The 27088-nt window shown below is 36.0% G+C and overlaps 1 protein-coding gene across 8 annotated transcripts in view; it reads right to left on the reverse strand.

The window, feature by feature from the left end:
- Positions 1 to 27088, reverse strand: part of LOC140135932 (uncharacterized) — a 304873-nt gene that overhangs the window by 162983 nt on the left and 114802 nt on the right. For 5 of the 8 annotated variants that reach the window (XM_072157616.1, XM_072157617.1, XM_072157619.1 and 2 more), the window contains 15 exons: positions 24710 to 24946; positions 22575 to 22814; positions 20375 to 20614; positions 18149 to 18442; positions 17038 to 17316; positions 15168 to 15446; positions 13169 to 13447; positions 11144 to 11422; positions 10139 to 10417; positions 8137 to 8421; positions 5162 to 5434; positions 4233 to 4508; positions 3711 to 3986; positions 2307 to 2429; positions 693 to 815 (listed from right to left, as the gene is read on the reverse strand). In XM_072157616.1, the coding sequence (XP_072013717.1) occupies positions 693 to 815; positions 2307 to 2429; positions 3711 to 3986; positions 4233 to 4508; positions 5162 to 5434; positions 8137 to 8421; positions 10139 to 10417; positions 11144 to 11422; positions 13169 to 13447; positions 15168 to 15446; positions 17038 to 17316; positions 18149 to 18442; positions 20375 to 20614; positions 22575 to 22814; positions 24710 to 24946 (3762 nt within the window). The remainder of the gene's footprint in view (positions 1 to 692; positions 816 to 2306; positions 2430 to 3710; positions 3987 to 4232; positions 4509 to 5161; positions 5435 to 8136; positions 8422 to 10138; positions 10418 to 11143; positions 11423 to 13168; positions 13448 to 15167; positions 15447 to 17037; positions 17317 to 18148; positions 18443 to 20374; positions 20615 to 22574; positions 22815 to 24709; positions 24947 to 27088) is intronic. The other 3 variants (XM_072157618.1, XM_072157621.1, XM_072157620.1) reach the window with 3 other exon arrangements.

Raw genomic sequence — 27088 nt, forward strand, 5'->3', positions numbered from 1 at the left:
TTTGTATAGACCTACATGAATTTTTAATTTTTTGATTCAATGATACTACTGTAAGCCTATATAGTACATGGTGTGTATGTTAACCACGTGATATGGGCCTATAATAATGTCACACCTCTCATAACTTAATAATAAGGCATAAAACCACTTGGTCAAAAGACTTGGTCAAGTCTAAAATACTTTTCACAATAAATCGAAAAATGTTTGACGAAATGCAAATGTGTAAAAAGATAATAGTAGCCGTATTTGTTTTAAACATATGGACCAAATTATAGCGTCACATGTCATTGCGTTCAGTCACAATGGTTCATTATGTAAAAAAAGAGACAGTTTTAAATCAGATCTCAAACAATACAGTAGGTCAGGCCTATTCATGTGTTTCGTAAAGAAAGCCTGACTGCTATGGACTCAGGTGCAACTTTTAAGACGGCCTCTTTTCTTACACAGTTAACCATTGCGACTGAACGCAATGTGTGACGCTATAAATGGGTCCACATGGGTAAAAAAACCCAGGGCTATACATATCTTTTTACATTTTTATATTTCGTAAAACATTTTTCGACTTATTTTAAAAAGTATTAGGGGGAACTAATAAGTTGTGGACTGTATATTTTTTTTATCCAAAAATTAGTGTTGTATTTTCTGGAATAGGGAGTAGATTCATACATGACTACATGATCATTTATACGTACTGTCTTCACAGAAGTTTCCTGTGTTGCACCCTTGGCAGAGGCATGTATAATCAGTACAACTGTTTGGTTGTGGTTGGCACACGGCACCATTCCTGCACTTGTGGTTCTGGCATTGGTCAACTCCTATGAATATTCAATAAGATAATGGATTAATATGAATATTAAAAAACATAATGGATTATTTTCAAATACAATGTAAAAGAATTAGGAAAAACATATTTTACTTGTTTTAGCTAGCTCTTTTTTTTTTTTTTTTTTTTTTTTTAATTTGAATTGGGTTGGGATGAGCTAGGCTTGAGAAAACTGAGCCCGAAAATTTACAAAATTTCACGAAAAAAGAGACCCTAAAATTCTAGAATTTACCAAACAATAATGACAAATTAACAACTTTCCCAGATTTGTTGAGAAAGCATTTCAAAAGCACCCCTACTCTACACACATAATTTACTTTCTGTAATATATTGAAAACATAGTGACCCATTTATCTCTTCATTAATATGATAGTGCGCTCACTCTTTTCATAGCTAGCAAGAATTACATCTCCCATACAATGACAAAATATCTTATTAAATTAAAACATATAATTCTCACTTAGTAGACAGCTAACCACACCTGAACTACTCAGCAAAAACAAAAATGCTTTTAAAAAGCTAAACACGTGTTATAAACGCGTTTCGGGTTTGGTCAAAACATCTTTACAACAATTAAATGTTACAAGTCATGTTAAAAAATTTCTTTAAACATTTTATGCAAAAAACGCTGCAACATTTTAAGGGGTGGGGTATGAACGTTTGGAGAGTATTTATTGTGGGACATTAGAGCACATCAGACATATCGAATTGCATTCTGAATACGAAGATTGTCCTTCTGATATCAAATAATTTTGATTTTGGAAATTCGCTATATAATACACATTTTATGGCAAATGATTAAAAATTGATATTTTTGATATTTAACAGTACTCAAGTAAACTTTATAAATCTGATGATTTATACTTAAAGTGTATGTAGGTGGGATGAAAAGCCGACGATCAATTGAAAATTTTGACCTTTCGTATTGAAGATATGGATTTTTTCCCAAAACACCAAAAAAAATAGGTCTTTTTGGTTAAAAATCCATATCTTCAATATGAAAGCTCAAAAGTTTCAATTGATCGTTGGCTTTTCCTCCCAGCTACATACACTTTACGAATATGTCATTAGATTTATAAAAATTTTACTTCGAGGACTGTTATATATCAAAAATGTGAAAAATATCCAATTTTAATATTTTGTCATTAAATTTGTATTATATCGTGAATTTCAAAAAATGAAAATTATTTGATATCAGAAAGACATTCTTCGTATTCAGAATTCAATTCGATATGTCTGATGTGCTCTCATGTCCCACAAAAAATACTGTCGAAACGCTCAAAACGCTCATTCCAGATCCCTTAAAGATTTGCCAAATGTTATTGGATATTCTTTGGCAAACATGCATATTTTGTTGTTAATACTGAAATAACATTATACATAAATTACAGCAAGTTTGCAAAAAATGTTTTTAATATCCCTTTATATAACCTGACATTTCAACGTTTTGTGTAAAAATGCTTTATGTTAGCTGGGTACTTACTATTTTCACAGAATCTTCCATAGTAGCATGCTGGACAAGAGCAGTAATATTGGGAACACGATCCAGGGAAGGCTGTACACTGACCACCGTTCTGGCAACCATGATTTGCACATGGATTTTGAACTGAAAACAAACATAATTTACTTATAATTATTATGAAAGAATACTAGATTGAGATGTAGAGAAACTCTGTTTTGACTTTATTGTCTCTTCAGGATATGCCTCCATTATAATTATTTTCATAATACTTTTATTTCTCTGTGTGTATTATCAGGCGGCGGATGACATGATCGAGCCGGCAACTTGTGAAACCGCCCGGCCGTATGGCATTTTCCAATATAGTCGGTTAGTTTTGTGGGGTTCATTATCGAACCCCAACGGTTTTAACTTGTATTTATATTATTTATCAACATAGGCCTATTTGTTTTTTTTATTTCTATCGTTTTAAAATTTCAAAATAATCCTTTCAATTACACGGTTGACGATGAAAATTTACTGAATTTAGAGAATGCATGGCGCCCACCACCTGGTGTATTATTATATATTGGGCTATTCCATTTAAAATCCACACAATTCCAAATGGAATTAGCATATTAGGCAGCTCCATTTCAATGTCATATACCCTTTGAGATAGATTCAACCTGAATCTTCCACAGAGGAGAGTGAGTTTCGAATGGAGCTCTGCCTAATACGTTTATTCCATTTGAAATCCGTACTCTCCCGGTGGAACATATTTCCAAAATCTTCCACAGAGGTAGTGTGGATTTTAAATAGAATAGCCAATTTGGGGGTACATTAGAACCTTTAAGTCAACTCTATTATCAATTTACTAAAGTTGAAATGATTAGTGGCAAAATTGAATCAATAAATAATGCGCTCAAATCGAATTATATATCTACCTATTGATCTATTTGTTTAAAATCTATAATTTGCTAAAGAAACCGTTTTCTTCTAAATTTGCCCTTATATCTTGGTCATTGTGATGTAAATGTTTGTTTTATTTATTTTAAGTTTAAATTGAATTATTGCACAAACAATTTCGCTCCACTTAAGGCCTCTATATTTCACAGTTTGCCAAATAAATAAAGGACAGTGTATGAAACATTTGTTGACCACTAACCTTGACTGGGTCTAATGTGCTATTCCTATGCCAAATTCACACATCTTCTATGAAAGACTTTGAAAGAGACCTCTCGCACCAGAGTCAATCTTAAAAACTTGACCATTCCGCCCAAACTAATAAATAATAGTTACTCTACCCCACGTAATGCTCTTTGTATTTTACACCCCAATTTTAACCCCATTAATATACTAAGCCTAATCGTCATTTAAAACTATTACCTACCCTTATCTTATGGATAATTATGTTTTCTGAAATAATTATTACAACATTATTTCACTTACCCGACACAGTTACGGCAAATGTGCAAGTAACAGACTGTTGTGATCCATCTGTTACAGTAGTCGTAACCGTTGAGGTTCCTTGATTGAAAGTAGCTGTTCTCAGAGTCTGTGCTGGGAAGTTGGTAACTCCTGCGGACCTGTAGTTGACCATTACCTGAGCGGCACAATTATCTTGTGCTACGGCAGCTGGCCAAGTAACTGATGTTGACGTAGCACCTGTACACAGTGTGGATTGCTGGTTTTGAGGGCAAGTTACTGTTGGAGGTACTCCATCAACTAAAGTGAAAATGGCATAACAAAATTATGTTAAAAGATAACTTATTTGTTATTATGCACAATGGTTTATTCCCTGAAAACAAGATCATAATGTCTCACAAAATCCCAGGACACAATCACTCTTTATAGCTTGTTGATATATTGAGGTAAGGGACGCGGTGTCACGAACATAGAGATATGAAACTCATGAGAGCTCATGGGATATGACCTCCTTAAACACCTTTGTAACCAGTTTGGACCCTTTACCTTCATTTATATTCACAACGGTTGTACAGCTTGAAGTTCTACCACTGGCATCAGTTGCAGTTGCTGTCACTGTTGATGTTCCTACGTTCATATTTCTGGAGCTTGTTGCTTGTGAAGTAAACACTGTAGCACCAGTTGATGAGTAACTGATAGCAGGTGTTCCGGGACAATCATCAGTGGCTGTCGCTGGAAAATTGGCCAAGAAAGATGGCGTTCCACATGGCACCGTTTGCGTGATGGGACCGGTACAGGTAATTGTGGGGTTGGCATTATCAACTGTTGGGAGAACACATTATTAAGTATGTACGTAACTCAAATGAAGTAAACACATGCATATGTAATAGTGATAATAAATATCAGATGATGTATAAATATTTGTGTAATATCTCGCGTTAAAGTTCGTTTAGTAGAACTAAGTATACAGTTTGATTCAGGCATTGGCGTAGCCATGACTTTTTCGGGAGGGAGAGGGTTCAAGACAACTTTCAAGGGGGCAGTTGGAGCAACCACCCTCTTCCATCGTATGTTCTACAAGGAGGCCCCTGAGTTATTATGCCAGCTGATGCCAGACATCCATGTCCATGACACCAGGTTGCGACGGTCTGTGAGATCCCATGACCTAGCAGTGGAAGTCCCAAGATCAAACCTTGTCAGCCATGAAAGATCATTTCTACCACTTACTGCCCATTTATGTAATTCTCCTCCTGACCATATTCCAGCCATTAGATCGAGGGCCAGCTTCAGCAGGGAGGTTAATCGCTTTCTGGGTGCTTCCTCGTCAGCAGCTTCTAAATGATTTTTTGTCTCTGCTGTTAATGCCCTTTTATACCATGTCGTAAAAAAACATTTGACGGAAAAGTATCCCACATGGGGTATTCAAATTGCGGCGGAATGTTGTATCTATGGCTGTGTTCCGGGGGGTGACTTACCGGCATTAATGTCCACTCTAGTCTGACAGGTTGATGTTTTGCCACTGCCATCGGTAGCCGTTGCTGTGACAAAAGACGTGCCGACATTCATTGCTGCAGTACCACCAATTTGTTGATTAAACGTGGTTGCACCTGTTGATGTATACCTTACCGTCACTACACCGCAGTCATCCGTGGCAGTTGCAAGGAAACTCGTCTGTAAACTTGAAGTGCCGCAGTTCACACTTCGTACTATATCACTTGCGCATTCAATCATCGGATTTTCATTGTCAACTGTGGTGAACAGAAAAAAAAACGGTTTCAGTGATTTATTACTCTAGCCAGTCACTTTGGCAGAATGGCAAAAGAAAGACATCTGAAATTACACCACACCATCGCATTTCAGCTCGAGACTAATGCAGACTAAAGCTTTCCATGTTTCTTCTAATGAATCTTCAAGTCTAATCTACCTATTTTGCAAACACGATGCTGAAAATAATTAATAATGGCAAAATTGAAAATTCAGACAAACAAGTAAAGCATTATGTACATGTATTTCTTTTTCCTAAAACTAAAAAGAAGTTTATTTTGACTTGCTGTAAGCAGACGCAATGTGAGACACAACGTGAAACAGTCTTAAAAATCCTGGTGGTCTGTATGGAATACCAGTGCAATTGTAGGGGATGATGAAAATGATGACACACAAGTAACAGCACGACGATGACAGCACCCATCGGTTCTGTTTGGATTGTAACAAAGACAAGACAAGACAAGACAAGATCTACACCATTGGGGGTACTGTATGTAACGGGATTCGAAACGTTTTATATTCCTCTTGTTTTCAAAATCTTCTGAGTTACTGAATTATGTCTAAATATACAGGGGAAAGAATTACACTAACCCAATTAAACACGAAATTACAAATGGAAACATGACATGCATAGACAGATATACCTGAGTAAAAACTCCGGATATACCCGCCTGTGCGGGGACTTCTCGCTGAAACAAGGGAAGAGGCTTACGCGTTATACACTAGAACATAAAAACATGTTCTAAATACTTGACAATATGTTATCATTTATTGAATTTCCATTTAATTATAAAAGTTTCTATGTGAATATTTAATATCAATTTGTTCAAATATTTCGGAAATTGTGCTTGTGATTTATTATCTGATCATATAATTTTGTATTATGCTTCAGATATATTTCATTATATAATTATTCAATTCAATTTGATTTTTTTTATACAGGGTATCTCTTAAAAATCTCTATCGTCGGAAACTTAATTGTTTGGGTATTTTAATGCCACAACTAAACATAACTAAATAATTGGTGTGGTTTGACAATTTGACAATTGACGATACCGTTCTTGAAATATAAGAATGTTACGAAACTCTCTCATTTTGAAGCCTTTCAACGGATTCAAATATCAATCGATGATCTATATAGTATATTCAGAGTGCTAAGGCCATCATGATTTAATTATTCGTCTCAAAGCCCCAACACTCATAAATAAAATCGCCCGTTTTTTCGCGTTATTCCCGCTGGATCGAGTAAATTTCAGGGTTTTTTTCCTGATCCCGTACCACATAACATTCTCACGTCTGACATCGTCAGACGTCAACATAGTCCAAAGCGTAAATCTCAATAACCTCCCTGAGCATGCTGAGAGATGAAAAGTTGGTCTATACTTGCCACAGATACACAAAATTAAAAATGAAAGTAACAAAAAAATTAATTAATTAATTAATTAATTATATAAAACCGCATTCCACATTAGGTTTTTAACTTGGGAAGGGCTTTGAGACGAACTGTTAAGATTAAAAATTAAGATTGCCTAATTACTGCGCATCATCAGCGCATGATGTGTCTGTTGTCATTTATAGATATTGACTCCGCGGAAAGGCTTGAAAATGAGGGAGTTTCGAATGAAAGAATGAATGAAAACCACTACAAACAAACGTTTTGAGACTTTGAGACTCATGGGGTGGGTGTACGTGTATGTTAATGTTTGTTAGTTTGTTTAAACGATCAAGGACCGTATGTATAAATGTAAAAAAAGAATGTGAACAACGGAATTTAGTCTGGTGTAGTCGTGTGAATGACAAGAAGACTGGCAAAAATTATAGATGATGAGTGATGAGGAACGGTGGGATAAATGAAACCTGTGAAACCATTACGTTTCACTACCCGAAGAGAATTGATCAAAAATTGACTTCCTCCTTAGGTTTGAATCTGTCAATCTGTCAATAACACAAATGGGTCAATGAGTTACATAAAAATGACTTTGTATGGTATTTAAGTTCCAGAAAGTGAGTTTTGCTTGATCCCTCACTATAAGACTTATTACCGTCGATTTGGTTCAAAAAGGAGGTGAGACATGATCAATTCTGTTCAGGCAATGAAACCTAATGTCCCCTTATTTGATGTCGTATTTAGTTGACGTTAAGAATGATACCATGTCCATCTGAGGAACGGCTATGTTCAACAGTATTAACGTGCCATGTAAAAGCCATTAAAGGGCACATTCCTACCGAGAAAGTGAGATAAGAGTGCAACGTGTAATGAAAGTATAAAGAATGATGGAACTATATATCATATTCACTTTATGTATTTTTTTAATAGTTTGGGGGGAAATGGTTGGACAGGAAAAACATGTCTGACGAAGGACGTACGATAAGAAATGATAATATTCATTAACCAGTGATGATAAATGTGACGAATCACGAATACAAGTATACTAGACGTGTAATGGTGTCAAACAATACTAGAAGACATTGCTTTGAGTTAGTCTAAACAATAATGTAAACATCTGTAAACACTGAAAGAGTATGGTCGTGCGAAGGGAATACCCGTGCAGTTACCATGGTTACGGAGATGAATAAGACGACGACGATGACAGCTCACCAACAAAACTAGCAAGTAGGCCTATAGCATGTAGCAAGTACCTCCGAAACAGATAACAAACCTTGCAGCATGCGTTACGTAATTTACCTTGATTAACAGTAACAGTGAATGGACAGGTAGCGGTCCTACCGCTTCCATCGGTTGCTGTTGCGGTTACTACACTTACACCCACTGGAAATGTTGCAGAATACATATTCGGCATATTTAGCTGTGAATTAAATTGAATGTCGCCACTGGTATAGGTAACAAGTGCATCTCCGCAGTTGTCCGTTGATGTAGCGCCAGTGAATTCGACAAGGGTACTTTCGGTACCGCAGCTAACTTGCGAACTTACTGGGTCTGGACAAGTGATAGTGGGATCCTGGTCGTCAACTGTGGATGATTATAAAACTTGCCATGTTACGTTTTGGGCTTGCATTGTTTGCCTTAAAGATGTATTTCGTGATTCTCAACCTCGTCTCCCTTTTTCTCAAAATAAAAAGTTGTGAAACCTCTGGCTACATAATAATGTTTATGTATAAAACATTTCTTACAGATTAATTCGTATAGGAAAAATATCCTCACATTTGTATTGCTTTTTCGTGAATATCTGCTGAAAACGTCTTAAAAGAGGATGCTAGGATCACAAAATACTTCTTTAATCTGTCGATTACTGTATCCATTTGCTGTAATGTCATATGAAGTAATTATGTTTGCAAAAGAATTAATACATAGTACAATGTATTTATACCGAAACCAAGTCTTTTGTTCAATGACAGAATGAAATCCTAATAATAATAGTAGCAGAAATAATAATAATAATAATAATAGTAGCAGAAATAATAATAATAATAATAATAATAATAATAATAATAAAAATAATAATAATAATAATAATGCGTATTAGTTGACATCAAACAATCCGATCCGACTGCCTGCCTAGGAAACACTTCCTGACCGGGTAGCATTATCCCGTAATGCAATGCTCTATTTAGCATCCTTTAATAAACCGTTATTTCTTGGTTTAGAGTTAAGAAGTTGGCAAATATATATCAATGGATGAACAATCAATGGTATTTTTAATTAAAATAAGGTAATTTGCATATTTAAAGTAAATTTTCATTAAACCGTTGGAAATTGTTTTGTTATTTAGATTATTTTCCTCAAGGGAATTTTTTTTTCATATTTAATAATATCACCATGAGCATCTAGAATGAACGATAGCCCATGAGGAGTGACACAAGTCAAGAACTTACATAGGCACCAAGGCACTATAAAAGACAATCATATGGGTCAATCAGTGGTTCACAGCAGTCCATGTTGCCTGTGTAGGCAACATGCTGCCTGGCCGGCAATGTTTCCTGGGCATCAATCGGACAGGACTGTTAAGAGATGTGTTACTGAACCAATACTAGGCTTGTTTGTACTCATTTTAATGCAATTTTTATGTTGATTCCAAATATGGTCAGGAAAATTTACATTTCTGAAATTTTGAATTTACAAATTTTTGAAACATTTGCCTGCAGTCGACACCCGCGTGAAGAAGAGTTAAAGGATGGGAAGTATGAACGTTTGGGACATTAGAGCATCATCAGACATATCGAAGTTTATTCTGAATACTGAAGAATGTCCTTCTGATATCAAATAATTTTCATTTTTGCCATAAAATTCACAGATATAATACAAATTTAATGACAAAAATAAAATTTGATGATTTGTCACATTTTCGTATTAACAGTCCTGGAATAAATTTTATAAATCTAATGTATCATAATGTCCCAAACGTTCATACTTCATCCTTTAAATCTCTTACGCGGGTGTCGACTGCAGGCGACATGATTTGCATAAAATTTCTTACAAATTCAAAAATTTCATAAATGTAAATTTTCCTGACCATATTTGGAATCAACATAAAAATTGCATTAAAATGAGTACAAACAAGCCTAGTATTGGTTCAGTAGCTCTTGATATTTTGAGAAAATATTTCAAAATTTGAACTTTTTCCGTTGAAGCACATGGATAGCACGCAGAGCATTAAAGAAATTGAAAAAAATAATCTCGATTGCAATAAAACAATGACCAGACCAAAGTATCAAGAATATCAAATTACCTTGTTCCACAGTTACAGAAAACTGACACGAATTAGTCAGCTGACTGGTGTCAGTTGCAGTTGCAGTCACAACAGTAACCCCAGTAGTAAATGTTCCGGTGACTTGATTGTTGCCAATTTCGACAAATTGGATGTTGCCACTGCTATATGCAATAGTTGTTGCCCCGCAAAGGTCATTTGCTGTTGCGCGGGTAAATTGAACTTGCGTGTTGGTCTGACCACATGGTACACTGGCAGGTACAGGCTGAGGGCATACTATGGTTGGAGGCACGGTGTCAGCTAAATAAAATGAAAGAATTATGAAAGAGGATGGTGATGCAAAAAATGCAATATTTAGATTAAACCCATAAAGTACGATCTTTGAATTTGGTTACTTTTTAAAATCTAATTTCTTCACATATGTACTTTATTAATGTGCTCAGATAATGATAGTTGGTAGCGAAAAGTCGACAAGAAAGATTCAAAGAGAGAGAGAGAGAGAGAGAGAGAGAGAGAGAGAGAGAGAGGAGAGAGAGAGAGAGAGAGAGAGAGAGAGGAGAGGGAGAAAGAGATTGTGTAGAAAGAAATATTGAATAACTTTTATGATTAGCTCGAACAGATTTTGTCCCAAGGTAATTTTCACAATTTCTACAGTTTTTTTTTTGCGTTACTTTAATTAAATGACTGCCTGAAAAATTAGAATGCATAAATTGAAATATGACTTTACACAAGTCTCAGCATGCGAAAAAAGACCTTAATCAATTTTGTCAAATTGGGAAGTTAAACATTTATTGACAGTACTAAATGAATAATTAGAATTGAGCTGTGTTTCATTGGGCAAAAGTTGGTAATATTTTTTAATCTAATAAAATGCTGTATTTTTCTGGAATGGGGAGTAGATAGGAACCAAATAGTAACTATGTGTGGTGTTAACCGTGGACATCAAGACACGTGTAAATTAAGAGAGTATGTAAGCTGTTGAGGTATTACTTTGGTGAGTGTGTTAGCAAATGTTTAACCTTTTACCTGCATTTATGGACACAACGGTTGTACAACTTGAAGTTCTACCACTGGCATCTCGTGCAGTTGCTGTCACTGTTGATGTTCCTACATTCATATTTCTGGAACTTGTTGTTTCTGAAGTAAACACTGTAGCACCAAATGATGAGTAAGTGATACTAGGTGTTCCGGGACAATCGTCAGTAGCTGTCGCTGGGAAATTTACTGATAAGAATGGCGTTCCACAATTAACCGATCGCTGGATGGGTCCAGTGCAGAAAATTTGAGGGTTAGCATTATCACCAACTGTTGGGAGAACACATTACGAAGTGAAGTTACAAAGTAAGTAAAACGTGAATCAGATTGTACATGTATTAAATACTAATAGCGATAATAAATGACTATAAATTTGGTTACCTTTTTCAAATCTTATTTCATGGCATACCGTAGAATTCCGTCTAGAAGCATATATGCTTCTAAACGAGGGGTATTTTTTAACGAAAGATATGAAAGGCCAATACCCTTCTCAAAAACATTGCAATAGATTGGTCTTACAAATATACATGTTTGTACAGCCGCCTTTATCAGTAATATAGTTGTTCAAACTCCAAATAACGCTTTTGTTGAGAGTGTCTGCCTCTTGTCTCTTGTGTCAAAAAAACCTCGTTTAGAGGCATATATATGCTTGTAGACGGAATATTACGGTATCTGTTTTGAAATGATTTTTATACTTCATTAATGTGCTCAGACAATGATAGTTGATAGCGAATAGTCGACAAGAGAGATTCAAAAATAAAAGAGAGGGAGAAAGAGATTCAAATTGTGTGGAAAGAAATATTAAATAACTTTGATTAGCTCAAATAGATTGTGTCCCACGGTGATTTTCACAGTTTCTACAGTTTTTTGTGTTTTTGGTGAAAGAATGAAGCTTGTATTTTTCAAAAATAGAATGCACAAATTGAAATTAGACTATGCACAAGTCTTGATTGACTTGATTGTCACAGCATGTGAAAAACACCTTAAAAAAATGCACGTTCTTGCCCTTAATAAATTGTGTCAAATTGCGACATTTAACATTTATTGTCAGTTAAAAGTATTAAATTAATAATTAGGATTGAGCTGTGTTTCATTGGGCAGAAGTTGGTAATATTTTTTTATCTAAAAAAGTGCTGGAATGGGGATGGGGAGTAGACAGGATCAAAATAGTAACTATATTGTGCAGTAGCTCCGGACCCGGGGGGCCTGGGCCCAAGTAACCTAGAGCCCCACCCCCACCCCACCCTAATAATCTATGGTAAAATTCATAATTTTAGGTTAAGATTCACAATTTTAAGGTAATATTCACAATTTTAGGGTATAATTCAAAATGTAAGGTACAATTCATGTAAAAAATAAATGCATTCCACGCGATACCCCCTCCCGCACCCACCCTCCCGCCGTAGCGCCGGAACCGGGGGGCCTGGGGCCCAAGTACCCTAGAGCCCCCACCCCACCCCTAATAATCTGAGGTAAAGTTCATAATTTTAGGGTAAAATTCATAATTTTGGATAAAATTCATAATTTTAGGTTCAGATTCACAATTTTAAGGTAATATTCACAATTTTAGGGTATAATTCAAAATGTAAGGTACAATTCATGTAAAAATGAATGCATTCCACGCGGTACCCCCTCCCGCACCCACCCCTTCAGCGTTTTAGGCCAAAAATCCCTGTACACCCCCCCCCATATTCAAAATCTTCCGGAGCCTCTGTTGTGTGTGGTTAACCACGAACCAAGGATATGTGAAACGATAGCCTGGCAATTAGCTTAAAGAACATGTTCCTAGAAACAAGATCACTATTTCTTTGACTAATCAAGACATAACCCCATTTAATATTTACACTCCTTGTTTGAAAGAGTATGTCTTACATAGGTGGATTTCTGAAATAGCCCATTTGGGTGGTAACCATGGTATCTCACGGTAACACGAACTAGAGACGTGTAAACTAAGAGAGAATTGTAAGCTCTTGAGGTATTACTTTGGTGAGTGTTAGCAAATGTTTAACCTTTTACCTGCAGTTATGGTCACAACGGTTGTACAGGTTGAAGTTCTACCACTGGCATCTCGTGCAGTTGCTGTCACTGTTGATGTTCCGGCATTCATATTTCTGGAACTTGTTGTTTCTGAAGTAAACACTGTAGCACCAATTGATGAGTAAGTGATACTAGGTGTTCCGGGACAATCGTCAGTAGCTGTCGCTGGGAAATTAACTAATTCGAATGGCGTTCCACAATTAACCGATCGCTGGATGGGTCCAGTGCAGAAAATTTGAGGGTTAGCATTATCACCAACTGTTGGGAGAACACATTACGAAGTGAGGTTACAAAGTAAGTAAAACGTGAATCAGATTGTACATGTATTAAATACTAATAGCGATAATAAATGACTATAAATTTGGTTACTTTTTTCAAATCTTATTTCCTGACATATCTGTTTTGAAAAGATTTTATACTTCATTAATGTGCTCAGACAATGATAGTTGGTAGCGAATAGTCGACAAGAGAGATTCAAACATAAAAGAGAGAGATAAAGATTCAAATTGTGTGGAAAGAAATATTAAATAACTTTGACTAGCTCAAACTGATTTTGTCCCGCGGTAATTTTCAGTTTCTACAGTTGTTTGTGTTTTTGGTGAAAGAATGAAGCTTGTATTTTTCAAAAATAGAATGCACAAATTGAAATTAGACTATGCACAAGTCTTGATTGACTTGATTGTCACAGCATGTGAAAAACACCTTAAAATGCACGTTCTTGCCCTTAATAAAGTGTGTGAAATTGCGACATTTAACATTTATTGTCAGTTAAAAGTATTAAATTAATAATTAGGATTGAGCTGTGTTTCATTGGGCAGAAGTTGGTAATATTTTTTTATCTAAAAAGTGCTGGAATGGGGATGGGGAGTAGACAGGATCAAAATAGTAACTATACACCTATCCGACTTCGCCATTACTGCGGTGTCCCCGATGTAAAACTGCGGTGTCCCGAGGTCGGGGGTTCCATCCATTATTTATTGTGTGCTATACAGAATTGTACCCGGGAATTGTACACAACAGTGATATTCAATACACAATCATGAGTATTGAATTACGAATTAAATCTCCTGCTCTGGTACATCTGTGTTGCCGTCAATAGAGGGCCAAATACAGTAAACGCTTCTCGGATTGGTGTATATTGTGCAGTAGCTCCGGACCCGGGGGGCCTGGGCCCAAGTAACCTAGAGCCCCACCCCCACCCCACCCTAATAATCTATGGTAAAATTCATAATTTTAGGTTCAGATTCACAATTTTAAGGTCATATTCACAATTTTAGGGTATAATTCAAAATGTAAGGTACAATTCATGTAAAAATAAATGCATTCCACGCGATACCCCCTCCCGCACCCACCCTCCCGCCGTAGCTCCGGAACCGGGGGGCCTGGGGCCCAAGTACCCTAGAGCCCCCACCCCACCCCTAATAATCTGAGGTAAAGTTCATAATTTTAGGGTAAAATTCATAATTTTGGATAAAATTCATAATTTTAGGTTCAGATTCACAATTTTAAGGTAATATTCACAATTTTAGGGTATAATTCAAAATGTAAGGTACAATTCATGTAAAAATGAATGCATTCCACGCGATACCCCCTCCCGCACCCACCCCTTCAGCGTTTTAGGCCAAAAAAAATCCCTGTCCACCCCCACATATTCAAAATCTACCGGAGCCTCTGTTGTGTGTGGTTAACCACGAACCAAGGATATGTGAAACGATAGCCTGGCAATTAGCTTAAAGAACATGTTCCTAGAAACAAGATCACTATTTCTTTGACTAATCATGACATAACCCCATTTAATATTTACACTCCTTGTTTGAAAGAGTATGTCTTACATAGGTGGATTTCTGAAATAGCCCATTTGGGTGGTAACCATGGTATCTCACGGTAACACGAACTAGAGACGTGTAAACTAGGAGAGAATTGTAAGCTCTTGAGGCATTACTTTGGTGAGTGTGTTAGCAAATGTTTAACCTTTTACCTGCAGTTATGGTCACAACGGTTGTACAGGTTGAAGTTCTACCACTGGCATCTCGTGCAGTTGCTGTCACTGTTGATGTTCCGGCATTCATATTTCTGGAACTTGTTGTTTCTGAAGTAAACACTGTAGCACCAAATGATGAGTAAGTGATACTAGGTGTTCCGGGACAATCGTCAGTAGCTGTCGCTGGGAAATTAACTAATTCGAATGGCGTTCCACAATTAACCGATCGCTGGATGGGGCCAGTGCAGAAAATTTGAGGGTTAGCATTATCACCAACTGTTGGGAGAACACATTACGAAGTGAGGTTACAAAGTAAGTAAAACGTGAATCAGATTGTACATGTAATACTAATAGCGATACTAAATGACTATAAATTTGGTTACTTTTTTCAAATCTTATTTCCTGACATATCTGTTTTGAAATGATTTTATACTTCATTAATGTGCTCAGACAATGATAGTTGGTAGCGAATAGTCGACAAGAGAGATTCAAACATAAAAGAGAGAGATAAAGAGATTCAAATTGTGTGGAAAGAAATATTAAATAACTTTGACTAGCTCAAACTGATTTTGTCCCGCGGTAATTTTCAGTTTCTACAGTGTTTTGTGTTTTTGGTGAAAGAATGAAGCTTTTATTTTTTTAGAAATAGAATGCACAAATTGAAATTAGACTGTGCACAAGTCTTGACTGACTTGATTGTCACAGCATGTGAAAAACACCCTAAACATTCACGTTCTGGCCCTTAATAAATTTTGTCAAATTGTGAAATTAAACATTTGAATACATGAATACAAAACCCACCCAAGTCCATGGGAAGTGATTTTGAGAGAAAAACCTGTGTATCATTTTAATTCCTTAAGTAAGATTTACCTGGTCAATATGGTAAGTTTTACGTGCAAATGAGTGGATTAAACTGTATAAAGTATGACGATTAGCATTTCAGGGACTTTGTAGGGTTCATTTTAAATTTTGGACTTGGGTGGTTTTTTTAATCATATACAAAGACAACAACGTTGGAATGATATTACCACTAGTAAGATGATACAAAATAAAGCACACAGGTATGTATAATGTTGATAAGCATTCTGCCATGTAATATAAACCACACACGTTCCTTTATTAAACCAATTTTTTTTCAAAGGTCACTCTCCTGCAATGAATGTGTTACAAGTGGACTTATATACAGACTGGATTTCAATCAATGTGTTACAAGACTCAAATCACGGTGGGTGGTTCTTTCATACATGCTATTTCTCACATGCTCAATAGACACAGATGATGAATTTGAGTTGTTCTTTCATACATATGACAGGCCTATGTATAGCAACAATTTCCCATGCTTAACTCAATTTGGCCAACGTATGGACTTGGGTGGCTTTTGTATTCATATATTCATTTATTGTCAGTACTAAATGAATAATTAGAATTAAGCTGTGTTTCATTGGGCAGAAGTTGGTAATATTTTTTAATCTAAAAAAAGTGCTGTATTTTTTTCTAAAATGGGGAGTAGATAAGAACCAAATAGTAACTATGTGTGGGGCTAATCGTGGACATCAAGGATATGTGAAACGATGGCTGCACATATACACAACGGTCTGGTAATTAGCTAAAAAATATGTTCCTAGAAATAAGATCACTATTTCTTTGACCAATCATCATGATCATGACGTAACCCCATTTAATATTTACACTCCTTGTTTGAAAGAGTATGTCTTCCATACGTAGATGTCATCTGAAATATCCCATTGGGGTTGGTAACCATGGTAACTCACGGTATCACGAATTAGAGCCGTGTAAACTAAGAGAGAATTGTAAGCTCTTGAGGTATTACTTTGGTGCGTGTGTTAGCAAATGTTTAACCTTTTACCTGCAGTTATGGTCACAACGGTTGTACAGGTTGAAGTTCTACCACTGGCATCTCGTGCAGTTGCTGTCACTGTTGATGTTCCTACATTCATATTTCTGGAACTTGTTGTTTGTGAAGTAAACATTGTATCACCAGTTGATGAGTAACTGATACTAGGTGTTCCGGGACAATTGTCAGTAGCTGTCGCTGGGAAATTAACTGATAAGAATGGCGTTCCACAAGTAACCGATCGCTGGATGCGATCAGGGCAGAGAATTTGAGGGTCGGCATTATCAGCAGCTGTTGGGAAAACACATTACGATGTGAAATTACAAAGTATGTAATACGTGAACCAGATATACACTTGTACATGTAATACTAATAGTGATAACAAATGACTGTCGCTGGGAAATTAACTAATTCGAATGGCGTTCCACAATTAACCGATCGCTGGATGGGTCCAGTGCAGAAAATTTGAGGATTGACATTATCAACAGCTGTTGGGAGAACACATTATGAAGTGAAGTTACAAAGTGAAACGTGAATCAGAAATACATTTATACATGTAATACTAATAGCGATAATAAATGACTTACGCGAACGTATGTTGGGACATTAACTCCCTCAGTAACAAAAACCGATTATTTTTTGGTTAATCGAACACTGGCAGATGTTGCCACCTTTTCACGTTGTGTCCCACCTCGAGTGTGCTTACAGTAATTGAAAACATCCTACACACAAATTCCTTATAGAAGATTAAGAATAATTAACGATTTGTCCCTCTTTTTACCGAATGGTGTAATATACCACTTTCAACAACAACAACAACAACAACAACAACAACAACAACAACAAAAAACGATGGACTTGAAAGTTCTTCCATTCCCCGCTGTTGCAATCATTGTGTCATTTTAAATCCACACACCCCCGATGGGAGTCATGACCTTAATCTCCCATACATGGAGTGTAGATTTCAAATGGAGTACAATACTGTAATCTACTCCCATGTGTGGAAGATTTAGGTCATGTCTTCCATATAGGGTGTACTGATTTCAACTGGATTAGCACAAGTTGAACAAATTACATTAGTGTGACCAAAATTTCATTATCAGTGACAGAAAGAACGCCCTACCTTGTGTCAGTTGGACAAAAAAATTACATTGCGTAGACGTAACTGAATCAGAAACTGTTGCAGTGACTTGGAAAAGATTGTTGCCAATGGCAACTTGGAATGTTCCAGTAACCTGGTTATTGGTGTCTACTCCTGAGAAAAATGCCACAGCTGAATTACTGGTGTATGTTACTGCACCGATATTGCCTTGACCACCCGATACAACGGCCCTGTTGAAAGTTACCGATCCTGTATTTGCTCCACATTGGAATTGCCCTTGGACGTTGGTAATTGGGCATTGAATAGCTAGAGGAGCTGTATGAACGACAGACATTGAAAATGATTTAACACACTAGCAAATAACAATACGGGCAACATATCGCAAAAAGAACTTGCTGTGGATGGGAATCGAACCCAGGTTAGATCTCCGGTGCTCTAATTAACTGCGCCACCACAAACTGGTGGGTCTTGGCTTGAGTTTTCACCTCACTAATATTCCGGCCGTGTGTATCTGCCGCTCTCACTAAAGATGGTCACTTTCTTATGAATGTGATTCAGTCAGAAAATAATATAAAGACAAGAGAAAAAAATATGCTTCAAAAAATTGGGAACTCCCATTTTCCCTAAAAAACTTTTTTGGGAATTAACAAGCGTAAAAAAGGGGGATTTTTTTTTTTGGGGGATTCCCTTGTCTTCTTTGTCTTCTTTAGAGTTTTGAGAATAATGACCATTTTCTTTGGGAACTCCCAGAGCAAAAAATTGTGACATTTTTTAGAGATCCCATGTCTTGTTTAGAGTACCATTAATATCTAGAATAGCCCGTTCTAACACATTTTTAACTTGCCCAAATGTAGACTATGCCATAGGCGTTTTTTGATGAATAAATATATGTTGTTAATCATGATGAACGTATTCAGTTGAACTCAAAATTATACTCATATTTATTACATCAAAATACTAGTAAATGGTTATAAAAAAGTTTATATAATTATATCAGTAACAGTAAAGGTAAAGTATACGTAGGCTTATATTATTGAATGCAACATAATTATTATAATAACAGAATTATAATGCTCACTCTAATACTGAACAAATTCTGATTTTAGAATTTATTAATCGTGAAAGCCCGAGAAATTGACTATATATACTTTGGATTTTTAAGAGGACTTTGATCAGGGACTTTGTTCCTAACACACAATGTCAATCATACTTGTTTATCAATCCAATTTAACGGCAAGCCCAACGAATGGAAGTGATAGTTTAATTTTCGTGCCAACACAAAAATCACCGCAAATTCCACAGATAGTTATGTACGATGTAGTTAATGGTAATGACACGTTTACGGAGGATTTAAACCATAACGAGATCTGAGCGACCAATCATAAACCAGATCCATTTAAAGATGCATTACATTACAATTTTAGTAGGCCAGAAATTGGACTAACTTTCAATAGACAACAGTGTTAAGTATGTTAACCGCAATCCAAAGTAAGTAGTTCACATGGGAAGCTAACAAACAGAGGGAGTACGGTGACTGAACAGATCAGATGTGAAAATCTATCAATTGTGCAAAAATTATACAAATCAGAGTTTTAGCCAGAGTATGCACAATGGGCAAGTGGACTACGGAGAAGTCTAGCCCAAATGTGGGCTTCTTATAAGAGTGCAACTCAAACCCCCCCCAACCCCGCCTCCACCACCACTCACTCATTATGATATAGCCTACTAGTAATATCAACTAACGCTAACACTAGGAGTATAAGCCCAATCGCCATTGTAACTTCCGGTTTACAATTTGACCTTTGACATATCGGGGAAATTGTTAACCGTGTTAATATCATTAAATATATTTGTAATTAATTTATTTAATAATAATGTTATTTTGGGTTTGTTTTCATTCTTGTAAAACATTTTAAATGATATTTTGTTCGCACACAAAAAAAATTCTCAATAGGTGAGAGGGCAAAATGTCCCCGCTGCAAAAACTGTCCCACAATGCATTGCAAACATCCAATGCCGATTTGGCTTTTGAGAACCAAGTGATCCCTGATGATTAATTTGGAAAGACCCAAGGAAGGTACATTTAAAAAAAAACTTTTGTGGAACATTTGAACAAATCAGAGTAAATCTGAACGTGTGCGCAACGTTGCGCAGTTTATTTCTGATGAACCAAATACACTAAATATAACATATTTTGAGGCCTCAGTATGAGTTGTATTACATTCAGAATGATAATAACATTCTTACCTCCTGCAGCATTTACAACAACATTAAATAAACAGGTTCTCGTAGCACCAGCCGCATCACTGACGCTTGCCGTGACTGGTGTTGTACCAACGATAAATGAGCTACCAGGTTGTCGTGTGTATGTGATAGAATACCCTGGAGTGCCCCCGCTTGCTGTTGCCTGGAAGGTCACAACAGCACTAGTTTGTCCTTGTGGAGCTGTTACTGCTGCAGGATTTGGACATGTGATGGCTAGTGGTACTGTGGTGAAATAAAGTAAAAGTTAAGGTTATTTTCACATACAGGGTGTTCCAGTAATAAGTGACGGTCAATACTCATTATTTTCACATTTGAAGACTATGAATATCATTTCAATTGGAAATTTTGTTTTTAGATCCAACGACTTTTACGTATTTTCGTAGGAATTTTAGAATTTAAAATGGGCCTATATGATTAAAATTACACAATATCTTACCTTTCAAATTTCACAGAAACCATCTCTATAAACACTGAGCATGTTCAACACAAACTTTTTCATAAAACATTTGTAAACACACTATAGATAAAACGGAACAATTTAAATTTCAGCTTGTGTGTGTTTTTGTATTAATCTAGATATTACATTCCAGTTATTTACGTAATTTTGTAGGAATTTTAGAATTTAAAATGGGCCTTTCTTATTAAAATTACACAACATCTCATTTTCAAATTTCACAGAAACCATCTCTATAAAATCACGGACCATGTTCAACACAAAATGATTTTGAATCGTTGTCTAGGTCTCCCAGGGTAGTATTAAATTGGAATGATAAACCTGATCCCCTGTCATAAACGTATCCCAGGGTAGGTATTTTCATTGTGTCATCAGGTGATTTCTTTTTCGAACTTCCATTAAAAATGTCGATATAATTATACGGATTGTTTTTGAAGCTTACAAAGTAATCCTTGTGGAATAAATAAATGTGTTGATTTCCCATTTTGAAAACAAAAAATATTCTTTAAAAAATTGGAAACTCTCAATGTTCCTAAAAAGACAGGCAACTGTTTTGGGGAATTCTCAAGCCTGAAAAGATCTTTTTGGTGATTCTCTTTTGTCATCTTTAGGGTTTTGAGAATAATGATCATTTTCTGTGGTAACTCCTAGAGCAAAAAACATGTGTCCTTTTTGAAAAGCCCGTGTCTTTATTAGAGTGCCTTTAATTTCTACAATAGCCTGTTGTAACAAACACATTTTCAACTTGCCTAAATATAGAATTCTAAATGTGTGCCTCTTATGAAATTGCAACCCAAACACCAACCCCCCCTCCACCATCACCACGCTCCGTAATAAAACTACGTTATATCACTCATTATGATATAATATCAACTAACGCGAACACTAGGAGTATTAGGACCAAGGAACCCCTGGTGTTTAATTTGGAAAGTATTCGTTTTTAAATTTGCTCTTTAGAAGATAAATCTGATTGTTCAGATTTGTGGAACATTTGAATAAATCAGAGTAAATCTGAACAGTTGGTAGGTGTGCGTAACGTTGCGTAGTTTATTTCTGATAAACCAAATACACTAAATATAACATATTTTGAGGCCTCAGTACCGTAAAATGGGGTAACTTTGGGCACTTTTCAGAGTTTTACCACTGCTTCCAAACAAAACCCATTACATTTCTAATTTTCTCTTTTTTATGACACTAGGGCTCCCTTCTACACCTTGAAGTTGAAATAGACTTTTTAATAATTTTGTAAGGGTGCCCTAGGGGTTAAAAATAACCTGACCAAAGTTACCCCGTATTTGGGGCAACTTTGGTCAGAGTATTACATTCCATGAAGAAAAAAAAAATCAAAAAATTGATCTTCGCTGTATATGGGCAAATTGTTATTTTTTGTGACATTTGACCCCTTGCCAAATTAATCAAGCACACATCCTTGCTCACAAATATCGATTTGTATTTTTTCAGAGAAAAATGTAAAAAAATGCTCATTTTTTTTTTTTTTTCACGATTTTTCGTAAATTTCAAGGAAATTGGACATGAGCGACTATTATTTCTTCCAAATATATTTCTTAACAAATTGACACCAAATATGACTAAAAACAATATTGCTGTAGGAAAATATGACCAATTAAAAATATATATTTGACCGACCAAAGTTACCCCGCTGACCGAAGTTACCCCCATTTTACGGTATGAGTTATATTACATTCAGAAGGATGATAACATTCTTACCTGTTGCAGCATTTACAACAACATTAAATAAACAGGTTCTCGTAGCACCAGCTGCATCACTGACGCTTGCCGTGACTAGTGTTGTACCAACGTTAAATGAGGTACCAGGTTGTCGTGTGTATGTGATAGAATACCCTGGAGTGCCCCCGCTTGCTGTTGCCTGGAAGGTCACAACAGCACTAGTTTGTCCTTGTTGAGCTGTTACTGCTGCAGGATTTGGACATGTGATGGCTAGTGGTACTGTGGTGAAATAAAGTAAAAGTTACGGTTATTTTCACATACAGGGTGTTCCAGTAATAAGTGACGGTCAATACTCATTATTTTCACATTTGAAGACTATGAATATCATTTCAATTGGAAATTTTGTTTTTAGATCCAACGACTTTTACGTATTTTCGTAGGAATTTTAGAATTTAAAATGGGCCTTTATTATTAAAATTACACAATATCTTACCTTTCAAATTTCACAGAAACCATCTCTATAAACACTGAGCATGTTCAACACAAACTTTTTCATAAAACATTTGTAAACACACTATAGATAAAAGGGACAATTTAAATTTCAGCTTGTGTGTGTTTTTGTATTAATCTAGATATTACATTCCAGTTATTTACGTAATTTTGTAGGAATTTTAGAATTTAAAATGGGCCTTTCTTATTAAAATTACACAACATCTCATTTTCAAATTTCACAGAAACCATCTCTATAAAATCACGGACCATGTTCAACACAAAATGATTTTGAATCGTTGTCTAGGTCTCCCAGGGTAGTATTAAATTGGAATGATAAACCTGATCCCCTGTCATAAACGTATCCCAGGGTAGGTATTTTCATTGTGTCATCGGGTGATTTCTTTTTCGAACTTCCATTAAAAATGTCGATATAATTATACGGATTGTTTTTGAAGCTTACAAAGTAATCCTTGTGGAATAAATAAATGTGTTGATTTCCATTTTGAAAACAAAAATATTCTTTAAAAATTGGAAACTCTCAGTGTTCCTAAAAAGACAGGCAACTGTTTTGGGGAATTCTCAAGCCTGAAAAGATCTTTTGGGTGATTCTCTTTTGTCATCTTTAGGGTTTTGAGAATAATGATCATTTTCTGTGGTAACTCCTAGAGCAAAAAAACGTGTGTCCTTTTTTGAAAAGCCCGTGTCTTTATTAGAGTGCCTTTAATTTCTACAATAGCCTGTTGTAACAAACACATTTTCAACTTGCCTAAATATAGAATTCTAAATGTGGGCCTCTTATGAAATTGCAACCCAAACCCCAACCCCGCCTCCACCATCACCACGCTCCGTAATAGGTACTAAACTACGTTATATCACTCATTATGATATAATATCAACTAACGCGAACACTAGGAGTATAAGGACCAAGGAACCCCTGGTGTTTAATTTGGAAAGTATTCGTTTTTAAATTTGCTCTTTGGAAGATAAATCTGATTGTTCAGATTTGTGGAACATTTGAATAAATCAGAGTAAATCTGAACAGTTGGTAGGTGTGCGTAACGTTGCGTAGTTTATTTCTGATAAACCAAATACACTAAATATAACATATTTTGAGGCCTCAGTACCGTAAAATGGGGTAACTTTGGGCACTTTTCAGAGTTTTACCACTGCTTCCAAACAAAACCCATTACATTTCTAATTTTCTCTTTTTTATGACACTAGGGTTCCCTTCTACACCTTGAAGTTGAAAAAGACTTTTTAATAATTTTGTAAGGGTGCCCTAGGGGTTAAAAATAGCCTGACCAAAGTTACCCCGTATTGGGGCAACTTTGGTCAGAGTATTACATTCCATGAAGAAAAAAAAATCAAAATAATTGATCTTCGCTGTATAATTTTTTATGGGCAAATTGTTATTTTTTGTGACATTTGACCCCTTGCAAAATTAATCAAGCACACATCCTTGCTCACAAATATCGATTTTTATTTTTTCAGAGAAAAATGTAAAAAAATGCTCATTTTTGGTCAAAAATCACGCCAAATATGACTAAAAACAATATTGCTGTAGGAAAATATGACCAATTAAAAAAATATATTTGACCGACCAAAGTTACCCCGCTGACCGAAGTTACCCCCATTTTACGGTATGAGTTATATTACATTCAGAAGGATGATAACATTCTTACCTGTTGCAGCATTTACTACAACATTAAATTGACAGCTTGTCTGACCACCAGCTGCATCACTGACGCTTGCCGTGACTAGTGTTGCACCAACGTTAAATGAGCTACCAGGTTGTCGTGTGTATGTGATAGAATAGCCTGGAGTGCCCCCGCTTGCTGTTGCCTGGAATGTCACAACGGTACTAGATTGACCTTGTGGAGCTGTTACTACAGGATTTGGACATGTGATGGCTAGTGGTACTGTGGTGAAATAAAGTAAAAGTTAAGGTTATTTTCACATACAGGGTGTCCCAGAATACTTTTTTAGTAATAAGTTACGGTTAATACTCATTATTTTCACATTTGAAGACTATGAATATCATTTGGAAATTTTGTTTTTAGATCCAACAACTTTTACGTACTATTTTAGAATTGACTAAGTTAAACATTACTAATGAAAATAGCCCTTCCTATATCAAATAACTAGTATACGTGCATTTAAGAACTGCATCAGTGCTTAAGCATAACTTTAAGTTTAATAAATGCAAGAAACAAGTTACTCGTATCAAAGCAGATGCATAATAGCTGTAATGATTCTTAATCCAAATAAGTCACTTAGGGCCGGTTTCTCGAAGCATGGCTAGTGGTCAGGCTTCCTAAGCCAGCAGGCTAGCCCTACCAATGTGGAGTCAATTTCATTGATTTATCTTTCTAGGTGATGTATGATGTGGAATTGTAAGCACTGGTATATAGGACTAATTGGATTCAAGCCTGGTGGCTTAGGAAGCCTGACCATTAGCCATGCTTCGAGAAACCGGCCCTTATAGTCACTGCTAATTTCCATGTTAATTATGTTTACTCTAATTTTATTTAACAAATCCGTAATGCGAGTACTGGAACCTGAAACACTAAAAGAAAAAGAAAAGTTACAAAAACAAGTCTTGATAAACATTTAAAAAGAACATAACGTTTTCTTCTTATATAGGTAATGCGCAATCTATCACTATGGATCACAATGGCCTCATCCCAATGGCATAGTTCAATAACCTCAATTAAACAAGCATAGTGCAAAATTTGACCTCAAGTTGTAGAGTATGAGTTTTTGTACCCAAATTTTCAAAGGTCATTCAATGAATGTACAAATGTATTGCGGTTAAAGAACTGTGCCTTGATAGATGTTATGGATCCTTGCAATACCTTGACTGCTTAGAAATTGTGGGTTTTTTGCAGCCAGGATTACTATGATTTTTATACATTAACTTTGGCAATCAGCTAACTTTTTGGGGTTACTGTCCACTTTTTACGCACAAGTTAATTTTGTTCTGAAAGAGGAATACAATTTGTAGCATGCCGTGTTCGTTTAACCTTAATCACAACTTTTCCTTATCGCTTTTCCTTATCGCATGTCTAAAAAATTTCATTTATTTACATTTTTCTCCTCAAATAACATCTGGAAGACATGATCTAATCTTCCACACAGGAGTGCGATTTTTTCTCTTTTTTTAATATAAACAATTGTACATGTTCATGCTCATATTTGGAATCAGCATGAAAAATGAATTAAAATGAGTACAAACAAACCTAGTATTGGTTCAGTGGTTCTTAAGATAGCTCTTCATATTTATCTCAAAATATCTCAAATCATAGAATTTTTATGTTGAAGCCCATGGCTAGCACGCAGAGCATTAATTTCATATCTCCTACAGAGTTGGATGAATTTCAAGTGGAATAGCCCAATGTCATTCCTGTGTATGGACTAATATACATTTTACACATTGATCTCTTGATTCGTCTATAAACAAAACAAAACAATAAAATGGAATCTAAGAGTACCAACTCTGCCATGTTTGCCTGCTGCTCGTGGAAGGCAAATAGTGTACCTCCGGGTGATTAGTTGTTTGTGTTATGCGCGTAATGCGTTGTGTCAAAATTGCGCGACATTCACGCTTAATTACCTATGTAACGCTCAAACTTGCCGAAAAAAGCCGAAAATGCACTCCATGAGCGCCAAACCACAATGACAGATTCAACATACACTGGGCAATTTTATATCTCTATGGGTATAATCTCCTTGATAAAAAAAACAATGTGTGTACTAACCTGACCCTGCGTTTACCGTAACACTAAAGGTGCAAGTAGCCGATGCCCCGGTTGAATCTTGTACAACGCATTGGACTGTATTTGACTGTCCAACGAAAAAAGAAGTTAGATGTCATGGGTGGGTTGCAAGATGTAGTGTACTGTGGAGATCCTCCACTAGGTGTAGGTGCAGGGAAGTTTACTGAAGTACCAGCGGACCCAGCCGGTGCGGTAGCGGTTTGATCCGACGGACATGATAGAGATAATTGAGCTGCAAGAAGAAGAAGAAGAGAAAACTTTTTTCTCTAGTGCAGTTTTGAACCA

This window comes from Amphiura filiformis, chromosome 16 (assembly GCF_039555335.1).
Source record: "Amphiura filiformis chromosome 16, Afil_fr2py, whole genome shotgun sequence".
Classification (NCBI taxonomy): domain Eukaryota; kingdom Metazoa; phylum Echinodermata; class Ophiuroidea; order Amphilepidida; family Amphiuridae; genus Amphiura; species Amphiura filiformis.